The following is a 15,782-nucleotide window of genomic DNA, read 5'->3' as shown; positions in this document are numbered from 1 at the left end:
AATCTTTATAACATTATACAAAAATTAGATTTTTCTTAAAAACTGAAATTTTGCCGGGAATGGGGCTTTAAATTATAACAATGTTTTTTCATGCCTCATTTGCATCAAGTGATGGCCACTCCACTTTTTGTATTATGTATGAGTGAAATAAAGATTGATTGATGTCTTGCTATTAAGGAAGTAATTTTCTTAAAATATACTTTCTATGACGAATAAAGAAAATAATCAGTATCAGTATAAAAAAAATAATCAGTTTTACATAGACTTTATTGTATCCTAAAGATAAATTAGTGAATAATGTTTGAAATTTTATTCTCTTTTTTTTGTTAAAATGCAGTTATCGCAATGTTACTAATGCAGTTATCGCAATGTTACTAATTATGATTAAGTGAGCACAATGTTTATAATTTCACCTCATCCTGAGGTCTAATTTAATAATAATGAGGGGAGGGAGAGGGGAGAAGGAGAGATTAGGCGTGACATCATTGACAGAATGATGAATGCCATAATCGTCATAATCTTCTTATGTGTAATTTAATTACTTTCAAGTGTTGCTGTGGATACCAGCAACATTTACAAATGTCTGTTGATTTATTTTCTTCAATTATATTCTGTCTTTAGACTGAATGACACAATCAGTGCTAAATCATTGATTTTCCGAAGTGGCTCAGTAGTGTATTACCATTACAACCAATGAGTGTAAATATTTGAAAAAAAACTTGATCAACATATTAAATTAAAAGTATTAAAGTAAAAGAAAAATATGTTCAAAATTGAGACAACTATATATTGCACCTAATAAATCTATTGATTGATTGAATTGGAAAATAATGCAGTGGCGGATCCAAGGGGGATTCAAGGGGTTCGGACGAACTCTCACCCGAGATTTTGACGATTAAAGAAACATATCGGATGAACCCCCCTCTATGAAGAAACTTAACAAAATACTATTAGGTCCTGGCTTAAGAAAGGCATTGCCAACCGTCTCGCATCGACGTTGTAATAATTTATGTACGAAAGTGTGTTCTTCAGGCCTATATCAGTTCATCGATCCATGAAAGAAAGACTACGTATCCAACTTCTCTATTATCTAAATACTCTATGAAGAAACTTAACAAAATACTATTAGGTTCTGGCTTAAAAAAGGCATTACCAACCATCTCGCATCGACGTTGTAATAATTTATGTACGAAAGTGTGTTCTTCAGGCCTATATCAGTTCATCGATCCATGAAAGAAAGACTACGTATCCAACTACTCAATAATGTTGGAATAAGAATACATGCCAAGTTGGAGGTAGCTAAAGGCTTGTGATGTAACAGGAAATAAACCCAATTGACGTAAGTCGAGGGCCCGTCCAGTGGCCCGAAAAATTTTGGGCTTAGATGCTCTCTGGTGCACTCTGAATATCTCTAGTGCTGAAATCCCTTGAACCCCCCTAGGATCCGCCACTGCATTGTTTTCCAGTTTTATGTATTTTCCAATTCAATCAGTCAATAGATTTATTAGGTGCAATATATAGTTGTCTCAATTTTGAACATATTTTATAATAGCAACGAAAGAATTTTCGATGATCTGGGCCTGATAAAATATAGAATTGCGAAGGTTTATAGTATTTCGATAAAAAGTTTGGGTTTAATCAAATAAAGCTTGAGATTAGTGGAAAAGCATGAGATTTTAGAGAAGAGGCTTGATAGGTTTGTTCGAAAAGCGTGAGTTTCACGCAGGATGCGAGAGACTTGGTATGATATAGGCCTAATAATATATTGACTATATTTTTGATTTATTTTCTATGGTATAGGCCTAAGAATGAGATAAAATCACCTGACTTTTTTTAAGAGGGGCAAAACTTTGAATTTTGAAGAAATTAAAGGTCATTAAAAAAGACACCTCATAAGTCGGGAAAGCTCATTTCCGGCCATCTAGGACCCCCCCCCCCTTTCATTTTTGGGTTTATGGGAAAATGAACCTTCCCTTTCAAATCCTGGATCCGCCCCTGCAGTAGATGCACAATGAGAAAAAAATATATATATAAGAAAAAAAAAAGAAGCAAAACATGACTGACTGATATTGATAATCACAACAATAATCATGATAATCGGGATCATCCTTGGTCGTAATCCAAGCTGGTAGCCAGGGGGTTTGAGGGGTTTGAAAGAATTCCTCCCCACCCCCAGAAATGTCTTATAAAATATATTTTTAAAAAGTGCAATTTGTATGGAAGTTGTTGGAATTCACCCCAAAAATTTGAAATTTGAAAGTATTGGAGTGCCATTTCTGGAGGTGTTATATCCTTAAAGTCTTCCCCAACCATGGTAGGACTGAAATGAATGTGGACTCAAAATGTTCGTTTGTGAACAATTAGAACCTTCCTTTAGAAATCTTGCCTACAGGTTTGTATTCATGATAATACTCATCATAATCACCATTATGATCATGATCACCATCATTAGCATGATTTTGTTTTTTCCCTGTAGTCATCTTATGTGACCTACCTATCCCATGACTCTTTTAATTAGGAAATGGAGTGTAAAAACACCTGAGAGTCAATTCAAAGACTTGTTTTTTTTACATTGTCGAATAAAATGAAATATTACCATAAGTGCTACTGCCGTAAACACAAATGACGTTGTCACCTGCCAAAGTCTGAAAAAAAGGAAAACATAAAAAACATGATTTTATGTATTGCTCATTTTTTTCCAAGACACAATGTCTTGGACGTGACACAAGCAATGAGAATTATCATCTTGTTATTTTGGATTCAATTAAGTGTTTAAATGCAAGCGTGTATAGTTTTAAATGATATTTATTTAAAAAAAGCAGGTGTAATCATTTTAATGTCATATGACTAATATTAATCACTGCCAGATAAATGTGAAGAAGTAATCCATTATCAATGCAAGTTCAATTCGTAGTTGGGAATTCTTCATACATCAGCGTTGTCTTATTAAATTTAAACTATAAAAATGCTGGTCGTATTAAAATTTTGTAAGAAACAGAAAAAAAAACATAGACTAATATTAATATAGAAATCATTAAAAAAAACCATTTAGAATTAAGATGTGGCTATGTAGTTAAGTGCCCACTATCTAATTTCAAGGTCTTGGGGTCAAATTTTATGACTAAAAACAAGTCCACTTCCAAAGTAACTCTACTCACGATGAGATTTATTTTATCATTCATAGTTCCATCTTGTAATTTGTGAGTGTCCAAAAAAATTACTATATTACTACTCATTGCTGCACAGCCAATGATTACACACAGAAAAAAAAAAACCTGAGGATTCTAGTAGTAAGTAAAAACATACGATAATGTAAATACATCATAATGTGGTCATTACGATATATTGCACCATGTTAAACATTTATCAAAACCCATAAAGTGAAACTATTTGTTCTGCCGGGATTGTACAATCCCGTTGATAGATCATGCTTATCACAGTGTCAGATATCACATATTTACAAGAATTATTTTGTTAATATTTGAACCAAAGCCAAGTTTAACATGAATAAACAATTTGAGCTCATCTCAAGGTGAAATATTGCTACACTTGTGACAGAAAGGTGTCAATGTGACAAAACAAGATCAATCAGTGATTAAAAATGTCCCCAAGCGAGGGGATTAGCCTACGCAATCCATTCACATCTGACTTAATGATGCCTCAGAAATAAATACTTGTGGCATGTATTCTGGATTTAGTGACATGGGTTGTTTATTCCTTTAAATCTTCAGTCAAAAATAATCTGAATTTTGACTTGTATGCCGTCATAAGGTGGAAATTTCGTAACCCAAACTTTTTGTAACTCTGGCACAGACATTTTGTAACCAAGACATTGCAAGATACAAAATGTCGGCGACAGAGTTATGAAAAAGTTACCAAATGTTGATACCCCATCGTCATTATAGCAGAGTAAGAAGAAACATTAATTTATCTGATATAAATGTCAATTCTCAATACTGTTTGATTATAGAGGAAGATTTGTTTGAGTTGAGTATTCTACTACGGATTTAATGTCTTATACAGCGCATCATATGCCAACAGGTCTTTCTGCACTTACCATTATTAACCCGGTTAATGGAATAAACACCTATAGAACATATACTCAGCTCCCTGTGGGAGTATTTCCATAATTCTACATCTAGTAATTAGCGTATCAGCATAAGATAAAATTGTCTTGCACAAGGACACAAGCAAAATGCACAGTGAGGAGTTCAAAATCCCAATCTCATGGTTGGCATGATTTGAAAGTTATTAATTGTAATGCAACTAGTAGGCAGGAAATTGGGTTAAAGGGGGCAGATGTTCTAACCCAACTCAAAATTCGTGAGACCGGATGGGCACTGGTGAAATGTTGAAAATGTAAGCTTTTTCAAAGATATATTCTGATCTTTTGAGGTATCGGTAATATTAGGGAAGCCTTTGTACAATGACATTGTAAGTCTGCGCACAAAGGAAAAATTGTCACAGAAATACTAAGCCACTAATTAGCTGTTTCGATATTTTGGGTTTCTTTCTGACAATTTTGGAGACCAGGACATTGCATAGAAAATTGGGAGACATATGAGGTAAACACATCAAAAAGGATTGGGTAAGAGGAGGTGGTGAATAAAGGAAGGGAACACTCACCTGAGGCCTGCTGGAAAGGCCAGAAGGAAGTGATCATCGTTACCTAGAATTTGACTGATCTAAAAAGACACAATAAAAATGAAAAGTAAAAGATTAATTTATAAAAATAATTGATTTAAATATGCAAAAAATATAAATCTATTTATTAATGTTTTACCTGCGGTTACTATGAATATCTTTCTGAAATATTACACAAATCAACACAAATTAATTTTATAGAAAAACCGAGTTTTGAATCTCATCATACATCTGTGACGTGCTTGAAAATGAGTGATGCTGTACAGGTAACATTATCAGCAATCTTATGATAAGTGCTGAGGTAATTTACAGCTCTGATGCTAATGTATGTGTTATCTCCTCAGTAATGTGATATCTTCCATTATCCCATAAGCACAATACTCATGACATCAATATCATCAATAATACACACCAAATCAAAAGTAAACTAGACAAACAAATACCTAAACAGGTATAATGAAATGCATATTTTTTTTATTCTTTAAGCAACAGTACTCATTTCCTTAGCCAATTAGAATAAAATTGTTTTGAGGGCCAAAGGCTAAGTTTGTTGCATACACCTACACCATATTCAGCTTTATGATCTAAGAACATTCTGGCATTGCACATCGGAAGCTGAATATTTTCTATTCCATCACCTCTAATTGATTTTTTACTCAGGGCACATCAACCAGGCATGGACTATGTACTACTATATCCCAAGGCAATTCAACGAAAGGACGCTCCTATCTACTTGCAAACATAGTGTGTGCGCATGACAGTCCTCTGATCTTAATTGTGGCACCTTAACCGTGGAAATCATCAATCATTAGTCCATGCGTGCCATACAGTTTATGGTGTTAGTTATTAAATTTGGGTACTTTGCAATGTCTGTTACATCTGATTTATTTTGATCATGAGCTTGTTAAGTGCTTCTATAAACTACAATTTGATTGGTGAAAACTGACCAACAGTATGAAAAGTTATAACAAATGGAAATTTTCAATTTTTATAAAAATTCACATTCTTATATAACATTAAACTGTCATTTTGACAGTATTAGACTAAAGTGCACAAAAGGAAGATATCAGATATTTAAAAACATAAAAAATCAAATACAATAAAAAAAATTATTACTGCACCAAAAAAAAAAAAAACTAAAGAAAACTCCAAAAGTTTAAATAAATTATTAGTCACTGATCAACAACAAAAATACAAAACCAATCTTCAATGGTTTAGATGTTTTACTTGGAATTTTATATTAGGAACAGTATTATTTTACACTTCTAATTTTTAGTTAAAATCTATTATAAAATTATTAGGCCATTAATTTCATTTTTAGTGCTAAGTTTCTTACAATTATAAGACACGTAATCTTTAAATTGTGTGTATTGTCATTCATATAATTTTTTGCATTGTACTTTAACAAGGCATGCTTACCTTTGACATAGGTACAGAACCATCCTCGCTCTCGCCAACACCAAGAAGTTTGCGTGTTTTGAGACGACTCTGCAAGTCTCCACTACTCTGCTTCCTATTAAAATAAACACAAAACAACACACACAAAAAAATCAGCATTTTCAAACAGTAAAGGCAAAGGTGATCGAGTTATATATATTTCATATTACTATGGTTTCTATAAGGTCCATCGTGTTGGGTACTGCCTCTTGGCACAAGCGCCTTGGAGAGGACCAGCACATTAATGCCCTCTGTTCTTGAAGAATGTTTTACCTTCCTTTAAGCGCACACAATTTTATTATTTTGTTGGGCGTTTAGTTTTTAATCCTAATCCAACTTGGTTCATCATCCTATACCATAGTGAGGAAGGCCTCAAACTAGAGCTGATGTAAGGTATTGGTTACGGGACAGTTGCATTAGCCACTTGTCCCTCGACTCGCTTAAATGGTTGCTTTTATAGTTAAACTATGACATTATTGAAATAACTACCCTGGATTAACATTTGGTTTACTCATTTAGTTTTTATATATCATTTCATAATGAAAACATTTCCCTATTTTGGTCAAAAGCTCAGTCAGGTACATTTAACCTACATCTAATGCATTAACGCACTAACCACAGAAAACTCGAAATTCATAGCTGTTATCAGCTTAAAGCATGTGACATTATTCATAGACAGGTAAAATGGTTCTGAATACAAAATTTTAAAGAAAAAATGATAACTGGTTATTAACCAACCAGCATGAGACTTACATGCTTATAATTTATTATGAGTGACACTTGACCGTTCACCCCAAAGTTTAGCGAACTATCGTTGCAGAGTTATGTTAAGAAGCAGTTAGTATACCAAAAACACTCTAATTTTAAACCTTCTTTCCTAAGCAAAACCATAAGATGTTGTCAACTTTGAAAGAAAAATGATCACTTAATTTTGCATTAATTGTAAGAACATATAGATGATTATAAAGCTTAAAACATCTAGTTTTATAATCCGATCACCCCGGATTGCCACATGAAACTATTCGATTTATAGAGTCAATTTTGTGAGAAAAAGGGGTCCCGTTTTGACTCATTTACTGTTTTCTGGTGTGCAGTGAACCGTTCAGTGAGCAGATGACTTAAATTTTTCATTATGAATATTAATTATTCATATTCAATATTATTTTTTTCTGATCAATTTCCAGATATTTTTGACTACATAAGATTAGGGAGCACTGAAGATCAGTGGCATACCTAGGGGGTGAGTATCCCCAAAAATACTCGCACTCCACCCCGCAAAATCCACCTTATTCACCTAAATAGCGAGTATTCCCAGTTCAACTTTGTGGCCCCATTTCAAGATTCCTACTGACGTAGATATGCTGCTGAAGATTTATTCTCAATATATACTACATTTCGATTTCGAATAATAATATACATTCACTTAAGAACATTATCATTTATTCGCTTCCATAACTCATTATAATATATTGCAGCTCATCTGCTACTACAATACATCATCCATCAGTGACACTCTTTTTTAGCTTCAAATTCTGGGTCAATGTTAAAAGATACAGAAATAATAATGTATGTGTCAAGCTATACACTAATAATGGCGTTCACAATTTGAAGGTACAGAATACAGAAATTACCTAAAAATTGAAATTTGTTATTGAGTTCATGAAATTACATTTAAAAAAGCAGTTTAAAAGCAATACTACAAATTGTCTAGTAAGTACTATACTAATATTCTTATCAAATATAACCAAATGAAATAAACATAAAATATTATTATATTATTCAAATGTACAATCAATCTGAACTTTCATAAGTGTCTTCATATAAGCTCAAATAATTTCATATGGTTTCTATTATATATGAAAATGGAATAATTCATCATAACAGTACATACTTCTTGATTTACTTAAAAGAATTATTCCACACAAATTCAATACTACATAATATGCATAAATCTTTTGGCTTGCAATCAATGTGAGAGTTTTCAAATTGAAAAATTTGTGTCTTAGAAAGTTGTATGTTACTGAATTTTTTATATGGGCAATTCAATGTTTTATTAATATTTTTATCACATACAGTACATTTTTCTTCAGCACGGGAAGTGTCTTTGCTTTGAAGGTGCCAATATGCAACTCTGAAATGGGCTCAAGCATTGTACAAGTTTTGCATAACAATTACCGGTACACATTTTCCAAAAAACTGAAACGTCCACTGATTAATCTCAGATAAGAAAGTATAATACATACTGCAAGTATTGAAATATCGTTGGAGTATAATACTTTCTAATTAAACATTCCTAAGGGCGATTTAGTACTACAGTAAGAGGTTAGACTTTGGTGTGAAAGGGCCCAATTTCAAATCCTGTAAATGCCGTTTTTTTGTCCATGTCATTCGGTAGAAAACTTTGGTCTAATTATCTCATCCTTCTGATTAGATATTAAGCCATTGGTCTTATGTGCATATTAGAACATGTGCACAAAAAAACTCACTATTTAACTATATAAGATACAAGATAATTTTATTGTCGTAACGCAACAAGAAGATAAATATTATTACTATTTAATTGGCATACACTATTTGAAAGATGGGGATTGTCTTCCGCTGACCACGATAGGCGCTACATTGTCGCTGTGGGTCAAAGTACCGAATTTCCTTGTTAATATCTTTCAGTAGGACTATAATATACATTGACATACAAAATTGAGGTTTACAAAATAGGGTAAGGTTTCAGAAGCAAAATTATTTAGGCAGTTCTGCTGCTATTTACAATATACTAAATTGCTCGCAGGCAATAATGTTAACAAATGAAAGTGAACAACTGCGGTAAATTTCATCTCATACATTACAAAAAAGTACATTACCATTTTCATACCATTAAATTATGTGAATTAAATCAGGAGTAAAACTTTAGAAGTAAATAGATTCAATATACTGGTTGATTAAAATGGAGTACCAATAATGAATGTTAGATGAATATCTAAAGCCGCGCAATTACGTCTGCTGTTTGTCGGTGGCAGCCTAGACAGATCATCATAAAAAATGATCCATTACATGCACGTTGTCGCGTTATGTTACTTCACAGAATAGTGTCGGCCGATGCCCAACTTTAGATACTTTGCCTGAGGCAATCAATAGATGAATTCTCAAAAAAAAAAAATTAAAAAAATTAAGGAGTACATCATGAAGTGTTATACATAGTATTCAGATACTTGTCTGGAAAAAAAATATCAAGAATATCAATTAATGTATTAAATCTTTCATATACAAGGGTAAAATAATTTATCAATTATAGCTTCTATACATTATATAATTAATTATATAATTAATTATATATACTTTATCTATAAATTGAAGGAGCAGACTAAGGATTTTAAACGGGGGCTCAATTTTATGAAAAGGGGTCCGAATCCTTGAAACCACCTGTGGATCCACCACTGCTTTCAAAGAATGGTTTTTGTGGCGGTAAAAAGGAGGAGGGGAAAGACAATAAAAATAACTTTTTTAGCATGCTTTGCCACAAAATCAATTTCATGTGCAGGGTGTGTTTCTACTGAAAATCGAGACAGAAACTGTCCTCTAATATTATTGGTTGATTATCGGATTAACAAGATAAGAACTGCATCGCAACTGCATTTTGACTCCACATGAAAGAGGCAGAGGACCGAAGAACAGTTCTTTTCTACAAAGAACAGTTCCTTGGCATTTTCGGCACAGTATAGATTCTGTGCCAAAGAACGGTTCTTTTGGACGCCAAAAAGAACCATTCTTTTCTGTGGGCCCAGTTTCTACTGTCACAAAAAACCATTCTTGCTTAGGAATGGTTCTTTCTCCTGTAGAAACAGGCCCACAGATGGTGCAGTAATTAGTCTTTATTTTGGTAATCCAATTACTAACCAACGATAATAGAAATGTTTTTCGATTTTTAGTAGAAACACATCCATGGGGTGATTCATTTCAATTGAGGAATATGGTCAACCAACTACAGGGGTTCCAAGTTGGAAGAAGTCTTTCCAGGAGATCTGTTCAAATGAACTTTCTTAGAACATCTAAGGGTATGTTCACACACACGGCATAAGCCTGGCGTACCCTATGCCTTCGTGTGTGAACTAGGCAGTGGCATTTAGGCCACTCATGCCACCTCTGTGGTGTTATTAAAGCTACCTGCAGACCCCAGATTAGTTAACGCCACGGAGCTAATGCCAGTGATGTTTGAATGATTTGAACTCATTTCAAGGGACTGATCAATCACGATTGCAATAGATTAGTTACTTTGATCCCTTTCCTGTGTTCTCTATAAATGAAATGGTAAGGGGTTCTTTTTCTATTGCATTTTACTTAGTTTACAAGGTACAGATACAGATACAGATCTTTCATTGTCATAAAAATACAAGGTACAATTATGAAATTTTCCTTCCTTATTGCAAATCTACTCCAGTATAAAAATAAATATAATATATTAAAAAGCACATACGGTAACACAATTCTAACTGTATGAATTCTACATTATCTTAGTTTCCTCTTATTAAATTCTATAATTGCTGACGGCAGAAAAGAGTTCCTTAATCTTCCAATTTTTTATTATTCGGCATTCTAATTCGTCCGGATTTATTAATCATTATTTCCCCATGCAAAGGGTGTTTTATCAGCTATGATTAAGTTTAGTTTCTTATACAGAAGGTCAGAGTAGAGAGCCTCGAGCTCCACCATGTTCTTTCCTACTACATTACCAGCTGCTCTAACAACTCATCTAGCCTGCAATGGTTGGCCTTGGTTATACTGTTACCCCATACAATAGCAGAAACTAAGTACTGGTTGGATAACAGATACGTAATTCCATAATCTTGCTACATAAATTGAACCTTTTCATCTTCCTTAAATACAGACGTATATTGCATTATATACATGATTATTGTATATGACTTGTTGATTTTGGTTGGTTTTGTAAGATATTTTAACCTATTTAGAATTGTTCCACAATGCTAGCTGAAAAATCAGAAGTAAAACTGTTCATTTAAAATACAGTAATCATATAATTCACTGCGAACAATTCATAGATTTAAAGTTTTAATGATGCACTTTAAATATTTTACGAGTTAAGAACCTGTACATTATTTAAAACTGAAAACTATTCCCCCATAGGCCTATATTACTACTTGTTTAACGTCAGCGTTAATATAGCGAACGCCGTTTGTGATAACACTTTGGAATCTTAATCTGTAGATTAGCTCTCTTTTACAAAGTAGACACATTGAAAACAAATAAAAGAAGCACTAAACATGATTCATACCTAGCCTGAGTTCCAGGCCCTAATTTTGGGTTACTCACTCTTTATTGCACTTAGTGCGCGCCATACCTAATTTAATTGGCGTCCCATACTCAATTTTTTTTTTTTTCGGATTAGGGCCTAGTTGGGCAAACAATTCATGCGTATGATTTCCCAAATCAAATTCGATGTGGGATATCGTATGCATGACTGACTTTGTAAATCACGTGATTGGCTTTACTTCATGCATATTATTTAATCTTGGTAAATTTTCAAAATTGAAGATGCGGATGTCTTGACTAGGACAAGCTAACCAGCTCCCTTATGCCTACCTACTTGAATTAAAACAGTTAGTATAATAGTAGTTCTGGTCTGCTGAAAACGACTATGGACTGATAACCGTAGTAGGCTATACTTACAGAACCTTGCTCACCGCTAGCTGCTACACAGATTTAGGCCTTTTTAGGGTAGAATGTTGTTAAAAAGGTAGGCCTCTGTAAGTAAGAACTTAAAAATAGGCCAAGTCTCTACTAGGCTGGGCCTATTACTTCTGACTCCAGAGGCCTGAGCCATTATCCTGGAAAGTTAAAGTGTTGTTGTATTTGTAATGGTATGCCATCTAGTCTAAGCTTTGTTTTTTCCATTGCCAAAATTAGACTTACTAGGGTCTATTCTAAATATATTAGGCCCATTTTAATAGGGAGGACTATTCTTAGTCATGCCTAATTAGTCGACACGAGTGACTCAGTTTTGTGGCTCCAAAAATATGAACATTTGATTGGTTGATATTGTTTATTTCGGTCTGTCCATTTATCCAAATATGGAATATAATATTACGTCATTCTTTTGGCATCCTGGTGCCTGCATTCAGTGTTTTACAAGTCGCTTATTCCGGCTCTAAATTAACTTCCTCGTTGGGGGCTCTGTCCAGAATGAGAAAAATAATAAAAAATAAGAGACTTGTGGCAAGTCTAGATTCATACCATGCCCAACCACGAACAATCCAGAGAGGAATTTTACTAATGTGAGTTGATTTTTGTACATTTCGTAAAATAAAGGACAAAAAAATTGCATAATGAAAACTTTTCCCCTATTTTCGACAAAAGCTCATTCAGGTAAATTTGACCTACATCTTATGCATGAACGCACTAACCGCAGAAAATTCAAAATTCGTAGCTGCTATTGGCCTTAAAGCGAGCGACGTCATTCATAGAGAGGGTAAAAATAGTTCTGAATACAAAAATTTTGAAGAAAAATTGATTAATGGTAAATGGTTATTTAAGCAACCATCATGGGACTTGCATGGCAAGAAGGCTTAATTTATGAGCTACAATTGACTGTTTACCCCGAAGTTAAGCGACCTGTCGTTGCAGAGTTATGGTAAAAAGAAGCAGGAAGTATACCAAAAAACACTCTAATTTTAACCTTTTTCCTATGCAAAAGCATAAGAGGTAGTCAACTTTGAAAGAAAAATGATCACTCAATTTTACATTAATTGTAAGAATATATAGATGATTATGAAGCTTAAAACATTTAGCTTGATAATCCGATCGCCCCAGATTGACAAATAAAAACATTCAAATTATATAGTCGATTTTGTGAAAAAATGGGGTCCCGTTTCGACTCATTAATACTGTGTTAAGGTGTGCAGTGAACCGTTCAGTGAGCAGATGTCTCCAAGTTTTCATTATGTGAGTCAGAGAAAATGGATGTACGAGGGGACGAGAATCTAGTAAACCATAGATTTAATGAATTTGCGGGAGATGGTTATTTTCCAGGAGATTCTTGTCCGGTTGCGGGAGTGCGGGAGGACATTCCGATTTTCCGGGAGATTACCGCGACTTTCGGAAGACATGGGACCACTACAACTATGTATTTAAATCCAAGTGCAATCACCAGTATGATCTGACAATGGTGAAGTTACCGCTTATCATGGTATATAAACCAGATGTGAACATGCCAAGCATATACCAGGACCAAATAAAAAAGAAGGCAAAAATATAAAGGCGGCAAAAATATACTTGAAATATACCAAATGAGCCACAATGATACCTAGACCAGACTTGTAGTTCTTGCAAAAAATATATTATTATTAGATATACAACAACCTACATGGGTCAAGTATCTATACAAATAAAGATGGATAGGAATCACATCACATGATTGGAATAAGGAGCATAGAGTGGTTTTGCAAGGGAGGGGGGGGGGCAAACATTTAGAATGCAGAAAACTCCAATGGTCCTTTTTTTTAATAAACATTTGCAACATAGGATGGGAGAGGGGGGGGCACACCCCCTACACCCATGGGATTCTTATATCAATAATAGATGCATGTGTAAACTGTCCGTATCTTTTATCTTTTATAAGTTAATGCGTAAAAATCTGTGCTGAGCTATGTAGCCTATGCTTGAGATGATTATAATACGCTATTGGCAATTATTAGCTCAAGTACACATAAATCAAACTGAACACATAACTTTGCCTAATGTTCACCTCATTACCATAATCTGAATATTATATACTGAGAAAAAATTTTGCCAAAAGCATTATTTTGAAAAATCAATATGTACATCTATATCAATACATATACGGTATATAAAAAAACATTACTTACATTCGTTTGTTTTGATCAACTTCCATTTTAAATTGAGTGATTATTGTAAGCGAGCGCTTGCTACCTTACGCTTTGAAATCGAAATCTAAACTAGTAGTAAAGCCATGTGACACAGACGCTTTCAGCCTGCTCGGCTATCATTATCCGATCTCGTAAAGTGGACTGAACAAGCAATAAAGATTTTAATCTAGCTAGTGTTGATGAACGCATACACCTCGCACCAACGATCATAAACATCTGCCTCTGAAGTTTCAATTTCACCGGTGTGCACAATACAAGTTCCGGGGCCCTTTTTATTAGAATCCTTCAGTTTCTTTCAAATTAATCAACACAATCAATGTAGTGTTTCTTAGCAACTACAATTGGTGTCCATTATCTGGGTAGTTGCTACTAGTATCGAGTAAAAGTAGATGACTTGGCATTAATAAGGGTCCAAGGCTATTAACACTAAGATAAGTAAATTAAGAGCGAAAATGAACTGTTTAAATTTCATTCATAGATGATCTTCTAATACCGCGACTGGACCTTGATCATAATTATGTAATTAAATTTAGATATAAATATTGACTTTCCCGACAGGCAATATAATATCTTAAACTTTACATTACAAAAAAGATCATTATTGATTCTAAAGATATATTTTTGTGCACTTTGATCAGTGCTGATATGAGTAAGTTTCACCAATTGTTGATTAAGGGGACAATTTTATACTTTTGGTAAATTTCCCCTGAATTTGGGGGCATCCTTATTCAGGGGCACCCCCTATTAAGGGACACTTATTTGGTCACAAAGGTGTCCCCTTAATAGGGATTTTAATGTATTACATTTTCTCAATGCACAAAAATAAATAAATAGATAAAATCTAGTTCCTATGTAAAATTATTTGTAATAAATAAGAAAAAAAAATTCCGCTAATTAAGAATAATTAACTTAGAAACACTTCATAGTTGACAATGACATTTTAATCAATTCCAAAATACATTTATAAATAATCCTGAGTTAAGAATTAACCAACTTTTAAAGGTGATATTAAATTGCAATGCAACAAATTTAGCCAAAGAGAGTTGATTATTAGTTGAAAGAAAATACATTTGTATTTACTTGCACCAAATGTGAACCAAAGTCATTTCATCAACACACCTTCAAGACTATGTGGTCGTTCGTTTAATCAAATTGTACTGAATTTGAAATTCTATACTGTCTTTCCTGAATGTTAATGTTGTCTTTACCTGTGATATGCAATCAAAAATCTAGGGCAGATTCTTATGCAACGGCTTTTTTTACATTAATAATGACGGAGCTCTCATCCAGAACTGATCATTTGAGGTGCTGAATCTAAAACCATTAATCTTAAATATAAAACAATTTAGAACATAATTTGGGTTTACAGTGAATGGTATGGAACTAGGAAGCATTTGTGTACTTTTTAAGTCAACATTTTAAGAGCAAGCAATAAGTGTGATGTGTAGTAATCGCCTTGAAATACCAATTTCAGATTTACCGGTAATTTATCGTATTGTATGTAAAAGGCAGCTTAATGCTTACATGACATTACTTTATGTGAACAATGTTGTTTGAATAATTTAGCCAAGATATTGCAAACTGGCGACTAACAAGCATCACACATAATGAAGGAAATGACTATGATATTTTGGACACAATATAGCAAGGTAGGAGATAACTAACATTGACATCACATTGGAAGAAGCAGCATTTGATAGTTGGTTTCTCTTTGTATTAAAAACACATTACAAACAATATAAATCTTTAGAGAAAACTGTGTGAAGAATCATCATGAAATGGCTGCTACCTCTAAAACCAATCCTA

At 33.6% G+C, this 15,782-nt stretch overlaps 1 protein-coding gene across 2 annotated transcripts in view; it reads right to left on the bottom strand.

Annotated features, from left to right (window-relative positions):
• The window catches only part of LOC117124229 (tumor protein p53-inducible protein 11-like), an 84,483-nt gene that overhangs the window by 7,882 nt on the left and 60,819 nt on the right, over positions 1-15,782 (bottom strand). For both annotated transcript variants that reach the window (XM_033270377.1, XM_033270378.1), the window contains 3 exons: positions 6,064-6,157; positions 4,627-4,685; positions 2,597-2,645 (listed from right to left, as the gene is read on the bottom strand). In XM_033270377.1, the coding sequence (XP_033126268.1) occupies positions 2,597-2,645; positions 4,627-4,685; positions 6,064-6,157 (202 nt within the window). The remainder of the gene's footprint in view (positions 1-2,596; positions 2,646-4,626; positions 4,686-6,063; positions 6,158-15,782) is intronic.

Source organism: Anneissia japonica, unplaced genomic scaffold (genome assembly GCF_011630105.1).
Source record: "Anneissia japonica isolate Jap-2015-1 unplaced genomic scaffold, ASM1163010v1 scaffold287716_len795978_cov209, whole genome shotgun sequence".
Classification (NCBI taxonomy): domain Eukaryota; kingdom Metazoa; phylum Echinodermata; class Crinoidea; order Comatulida; family Comatulidae; genus Anneissia; species Anneissia japonica.
Note: the sequence above shows the minus strand (reverse complement) of the source record. Positions and strands in the feature narration are given on the sequence as shown.